The following is a 7072-nucleotide window of genomic DNA, read 5'->3' as shown; positions in this document are numbered from 1 at the left end:
GGGTCTCAAACCCGCGGGCTCAGGCAATCCACTCACCTCGGCCTCCCAAAGGCACGGGATTACAGGCTGAGCCACCGAGCCCAGCCATACTGTTGACTTTTATTCCGCTCTTCATTATTTCCTTCCTTCTAATTATTTTGGGCTTAGCTTTTTCTTCTTTTTCTAGTTTCTTAGATTTTAAACCTTTACTCTTTCCTAGTATTAACATTTAAAATGACAAATTTCCCACTCAGCAATGCTTTAGCTGCATTCTACAAATGATATGCTGCATTTAGTTTTCATTTAGTTCAAGATGTTTTCTAATTGCCCTTGTGATTTTTCTCTTTGAACCATAGTAATTTAGAAGTATGTTATATTATCTCCCTATATTTAAGGATTTCCTAGATTTCTTTCTGTTATTGATGTCTAATTAAATGTTGTTGCGGTTGGAGCACATGCTCTGTGTGATTTGGGTCCTGTTAAGTTAATTGAGACTTACTTAATGGCCCAGCACATGGTCTGTCCTGGTGAATGTTCTATGTGCACTTTAAAGAAAGTGTATTCTGCTGTTTTGGGTGGAGTAGTCTACAAATGCTAACTAGATCTTGGTGTTAATGGTATTGTCTAGTTCTTCTACATTTTTGATGATTTTGTTTAGCAGTCTATTATTGAGAGAGGGATTTCAAAGTATCCAACCATAGTTGTGGATTTGTCTATTTCTCCTTTTGGCATTTCACATATTTTGAGGCTCTGTTATTAGGTAAATATATATTTATAATTATTGTATCTTTCTACTGTATTGCCCCTTTTATCATTATGGAATATATCCCCTTTCTCTGGGAGTATTTCTTGTCTTAAAGTCTACCTGCTTGATATTAACATACATCACTCCAGCTCTTTCTGTTACTATTTACATAGTATATCTTTTTGTATTCTTATTCATTTACTTTCAAACTATTATGTCTTTGAATTTAAAGTGTCTTTTGTAGACAGCACAGATTTTTATGTTACTTCTGTGCTTTTAGTGTTAGTTCATTAATGTTTAATTATTAAATATGGGTAGATGTGGGTCTCCAATGTATTCTTTGCTTTCTATCTCTGTCTCATTTTAATTCCTCTATTCTTCCTTCTATCTTGTCTTGTATTAAACAAATATGTTTTAGTATGCTACTTTAAAGCCTCAATTCGCTTTTTTAGTGGTATTATTTATTCTTTATACATATATATTTGAGTCGGAATCTCACTCTGTTGCCCAGGCTGGAATGTAGTGGCATGCTCCTGGTCACTGCAGCCTCAACCTACTGGGTTCAGGCAATCCTTCAACCTCAGCCTTCCAAGTAACTGGAACTACAGGCAGACATCACCATACCCAGCTAATTTTTCTTGATTTATTATAGAAATGATGTCTTGCCAACTTGCCCAGGCTGGTCTCAAAACTGTAGGCTCAGGCAATCCTCTCACCTCCATTTCCCAAGTGCTAGGATCACAGGCAGGAGCCACTGCGCCCAGTTTCCTTTTATATATATATATATATATATATATATTTTTTTTTTTTTTTTTTTTTTTTGAGTTGGAGTTTCACTGTCGCCCAGACTGGAGTGCAGTGGCCGCTCCCGGCCACCGCAGCCTCTACTTGCTGGGCTCTGGCGATCCTTCCACCTCAGCCTTCTAAGTAGCTAGAATCACAGACATGCACTACCACGCCCGGCTGATTTTTTGATTTATTGTAGAGATGAGGTCTCACTGCCCAGGCGGGTCTCAAACCCGCAGGCTCAGGCAATTCACTCACCTCAGCCTCCCAAAGGCGTGAGATTACAGGCTGAGCCACCGAGCCCGGCTTCTTTTTATATTTTTATATAAAATATTCTTTTAGTAATAGCTCTAGAGTACTATTTCTCAGTGTGTTCCCCAGACCAGCAACATGAGCATCACATGATAAGTTGTAAAAAAAAAAAAAATGTAAATTCTTGAGCTCTACCCAAAACCTAATGGATCAGAAACTCTAGCAATAGGGACCACTAATTGTGTTTTAACAAGATATCCAGGTGAATCTGATACACACAAAAATTGTGAACCAGTGCCTCTAGAAATTACATTTTTAAATTATATCAATCTGGTTCAAGTTAACACTGACTTATTCCCAGTAAAATATACGAAACTTGTACTACTACAGCTCCGTTCTCTCCCCCTCCTTCATGTTCCTCTTATATATAAATTCCATCTATATATGTTATAAACCTAATGATACAGTGGCATAAAGTTTGGTTCATATAGTTATAGCTTTTAAAGAAATTAAAAACAGCTGGGCTCAGTCTGTAATCCCAGCACTTTGGGAGACTGAAGCGAGTGGGTTGCCTGAGCCTGCAGGTTCGAGACCCTCCTGGGTAGCCTGGCGAGACCTCGTCTCTGAAATAAATAAAAAATTAGCCAGGCATGGTAGCACACGCCTGTAGTTCCGGCTACTTGGAATGCTGAGGCGAAATGATCGCCTGAGCCCAGCAGGCCGAGGTTGTAGTGGCTGGGAGTGTACCACTGCACTCTAGTCTGAGCGACAGAGTGAGACTCCAACTCAAAAAAAAATAAAGAAAGAAATAAAGAAATTAAAAACATATGCTAAGTTCCCTATCTTCTCACTGATGTGGGCACTGTAAAAAGAAAAAAATAGCCGGGCTCGGTGGCTCAGCCTGTAATCCCATGCCTTTGAGAGGCTGAGGTGAGTGGATTGCCTGAGCCCGTGAGTTCGAGACCCACCTGGGCAGGCGAGACCTCATCTCTACAATAAAATTTTAAAAAAATCAGCCGGGCGTGGTAGCGCGCGCTTGTAATTCCAGCTACTCAGAAAGCTGAGGCGGAAGGATCGCCAGAGCCCAGCAGGTTGAAGCTGTGGTGGCTGGGAGCGGCCACTGCACTCCAGTCTGGGCGACAGAGTGAAACTCCAACTCAAAAAAAAAAAGAAAAAGAAAAAAATATATGTTAAATAATTTTAAATACAACTTTCTCTCATTTCTTTCTTTCTTTTTTTTTTTTTGAGTTGGAGTCTCACTCTGTCACCTAGGCTGGAGTGCAGTGGCATGCTCCCAGCCACTGCAGCCTTGACCTGCTGGGTGCCAGCGATCCTTCCACCTTGGCCTTCCAAGTAGCCAGAACTACAGGTACGCACTCTCATGCTCAGCTAATTTTTTGATTTATTGTAGAGACGAGGGCTCACCATGTTGCCCAGGCTGGTCTCAAACCCACAGGCTCAGGCAATCTTCTTACCTTTTCCTCCCAAAGTGCTGGGATTATAGGCTTGAGAAACCATGCCTGGCCTCTCTCATTTCTCTCAATGCATTTAGATTTTTTAAACTTTCTCAGAAGAGACATCCACTTCTAATTCTGCAGGTTTAAAAACTCTGAACATAGCCGGGCTCGATGGCTCCATCTATAATCCCGTGCTTTGGGAGGCTGAGGTAAGTGAACTGCCAGAACCCGCGGGTTTGAGACCCACCTGGGCAACTTGGCGAGATCTCATCTCTACAATAAATCAAAAAAATTAGTTGGGCGTGGTAGCGTCCGCCTGTAGTTCCAGCAACTTGGAAGGCTGAGGCGAAAGAGCCCAGCAGGTCGAGGCTGCAGTGGCCGGGAGTGGCCACTGTACTCCAGTCTGGGCGACAGAGTGAGACTCCAACTCAAAAAAAAAAACCAAAAAAAAACAAACTTTGAACATTTTACTCTTTATTCAACCTAGGGTTAACTTTGGCAGATGATGTAATATTTGTGGGAAAGACCAAGGGAGGTAATATTATTATTATCTTCTGAATAGGTATCTCACTCTGTTGCCCAGACTGGAGTGCAGTGGCACGCTCACAGCCACCGCAGCCTCAACCTGCTAGACTCGGGCAATCCTTCCACCTCAGACTTCCAAGTAGCTGAAGCCATAGGCATGCACTACCATGCCTGACTAATTTTTTGATTTAGTGTAGAGATGAGGTCTCGTCAAGTTGACCAGGCTGGTCTCAGACCTCTGGATGCATGCAATCCTCTCACCTCCACCTCCCAAAGTGCTGGGATTATAGGCGTTAGCCACTGCATCCGGCCTTCCACTAGTATTTTTTCATTTCCTATTATTAATAATATACCTTCCAGCCAAGACAGAAAATGTGATTTATGTCTAAGTCCTATACCTACCCAAGGTAATACCAATGTGCTAAAAATGGTTCAGAAGCAAAAAAGAGAAAGTCAAGTGGGTTGAATGAAGCATCTACTACAGTGTCTCCATTCTACACAGTAAATATAATAAAAGGCAGCTCAATACTAACACTTTTGGTTTCTCTGGATCCACTTACCTTAACATTATAGCAGCGAATTGTGTGATCACTGGAACCAGTATAAAGGGCAGCATTCTTCCCAGAAGTTTGTGTAACTAGGAGGCAATTCACTTTAGAGGTATGGCCCTCAAAGATACCAATACATTTTCGACTCTAAAGTCAAGCACAGACAAGACTGTTACTTATGGGACACAGAACAATTAGACAATTTATATCCTTAACAACAACAACAAAAAGATACTAAATTCAGTTCACTACTGTATCTTCCATGCCTACAATAGTGACTGGTACACAAAAGGTATTCAGTAAACACTTGTTCACTGAATGCCCAGCAAACAGTTACATATGAGATCCCTGCAACTTTATGTTAGCTGAGCCATACAAAAAATACTTATGTCAATCCACTGTAAGATAGACCAGAATTTTAATTAATGCTTAGGGCAAGGCTCTCTAGCATACGGACAAAGGACTCTGTTACCCAGGATGGAGTACAGTGGCATGCTCATGTCTACCGCAACCTTGACCCGCTGGCGAACCGTCTGCCTCAGTCTTCCAAGTAGCTAGAACAATAGGTGCGTGCCACCATGTCCAGCTAGTTTTTTGATTTACAGTAGAGACAAGATCTCAGCAAGTTGCCCAGGATGGTCTCAAACCCCTGGGCTCAGGCAATCCTCTCTCCTTAGCCTCCCAAAGGGCTGGGATTACAGGCATGAACCACTGCACCCAGCTCATCTCCTAATTTTTAAATTTTCACTGACTTCAGCAATTTTAAATACTTTCATGGTGCTTATGACAATATAATGTCCCTAAAGTTTCTTGGCTATCATTGTTGATAAAAAGAATTAGTTTGACAAGTACCAAATTCAAAACTCAAAAGTTCATTCTTTTGAGAGAAATGAGAATCAGATAACACCAAGTGTGAGGTAGTGGGAAAGTGTTGCCCTCCTTAATAACTTGTGTTCTGTAACTAATCAGTTGTCAGGAAAAATGCCCCCTCTAATATCTCTTCAATATTCATTCCATCCCTTCTCCTTATGTAGCTGCTATGCAACTGACCCAATCACCAGCTCCGAAGGTGGGACTGACTGGACCAAGCCTATTGATATAATCCTATCCCCCTTTGCCACAGGAGATTGTTCAGGGAATAAAACACCTTTTCTAGTGACGGGAGGAAAAAGAAACTCCAGACATCTATCTTGTGAGCAGGAAGGAAACTACCTTTTAGTAGGTGATATCAGAGAAGGCAGAGCAGAGAAACCAAAAAAAATTAAAAGTCCCAGTAACCCTGCTGAGCTGCTGAATCAACTGCATCTAAAGTCAATCTAAAAGCCCACCCCCTGCCATTGCCTTGCTAGACTCTGGTGTGGTCATGTGCTCACTGAGCTATGGCTGTTGCCATGATTCCTGGCTTTGGCCCCTCTCCCCCAACCTGGGGAGGTGAATCTTCTCTTTCCCTTCTCTTTCTCACTCTAATTTATTTTTAAAAAACTACATTTTTAATGCAGAAGATTGAAACAGGACACCAACCTATCACCATACACAAAAATTAACTCTAAATGGATCAAAGACCTAAACATAAAACCTCAAACTATAAGAATCTTAGAAAACGCAGGAGACACCCTTATGGAAATTGGAACTGGCAACCAATTCCTCATCAGAACCCTAAGTGCCCAAATCATAAAAAATAAGATAGACAATTGGGACCTCATCAAACTGATGAGCTTCTGCAAAGCAAAAGAAACTGTCAAGAGAGCAGGGAGACAGCCCAGAGAATGGGAAAAATTATTTGCCAACTGTATATCCAACAGAGGTCTAACATCTAGGATCTACAAGGAACTCAAATGTGCCGAAAGGAAAAAAACAGCCCCATTCAAAAGTGGGCAAAACACATGCCTAGACACTTCTCAAAAGAAAATATATGGGAGGCCAACAGACACATGAAAGAGTACTCTGCCTCACTAATCATCAGAGAAATGTAAATCAAAATCACACTGAGGCCGGGCTTGGTGGCTCAGCCTGTAATCCCGCGCCTTTGGGAGGCTGAGGTGAGTGGATTGCCTGAGCCCACGGATTCGAGACCCGCCTGGGCAACTTGGCGAGACATCATCTCTACAATAAATCAAAAAATTAGCCGGGCATGGTAGCACATGCCTGTAGTTCCAGCTACCTGGAAGGCTGAGGCGGAAGGATCGCCGGAGCCCAGCAGGTCAAGGTTGCGGTGGCCGGGAGCGGCTACTGCACTCCAGCCTGGGCGACCGAGTGAGACTCAAACTAAAAAACAAAACAAAACCAAAAAACCACATTGAGGTACTATCTATCACCAGTAAGAATGGCCATCATTAATAAAATAAACAACAACAGATGCTGGCGAGGACGTGGAGAAAAAGGAACGCTTCTACACTACTGGTGGGAATGCCAACTTTGGAAGATAGTGTGGCGATTTCTGAAAGAACTAGAAATTGACCTTCCATATGACCCAGCAATTCCCCTATTGGGAATATATCCAGAGGAACTCAAATCATTCTACAAAAAAGATACCTGCTCATTCATGTTTGGTGCAGCTCTATTCACAATAACAAAAACATGGAACCAACCATGCTGCCCATTGAAGTTGGACTGGATTAAAAAAATGTGGTACATATACACAATGGAATATAGAAGGACAAACATATGGACTTCGCAGCAACTTGGATGGATTTAGAGTCTATCAAACTCAGTGAGCTATCACAGAAACAAAGAACAGAGTACCATATGTTCTCACTCATAAGCAGATTTTGAACAATTAT

At 41.9% G+C, this 7072-nt stretch overlaps 1 protein-coding gene across 4 annotated transcripts in view; it reads right to left on the bottom strand.

Moving 5' to 3' along the window:
- The window catches only part of ZNF106 (zinc finger protein 106), a 58395-nt gene that overhangs the window by 15707 nt on the left and 35616 nt on the right, over positions 1-7072 (bottom strand). For all 4 annotated transcript variants that reach the window (XM_008059343.2, XM_008059351.2, XM_021712970.1 and 1 more), the window contains one exon: positions 4305-4439. In XM_008059343.2, coding sequence (XP_008057534.1) covers positions 4305-4439 — 135 coding nt within the window. The remainder of the gene's footprint in view (positions 1-4304; positions 4440-7072) is intronic.

This window comes from Carlito syrichta, unplaced genomic scaffold (genome assembly GCF_000164805.1).
Source record: "Carlito syrichta isolate Samal-C Ts95f unplaced genomic scaffold, Tarsius_syrichta-2.0.1 Scaffold91562, whole genome shotgun sequence".
NCBI lineage: Eukaryota > Metazoa > Chordata > Mammalia > Primates > Tarsiidae > Carlito > Carlito syrichta.
This window is presented reverse-complemented; position numbering and strand designations above follow the sequence as displayed.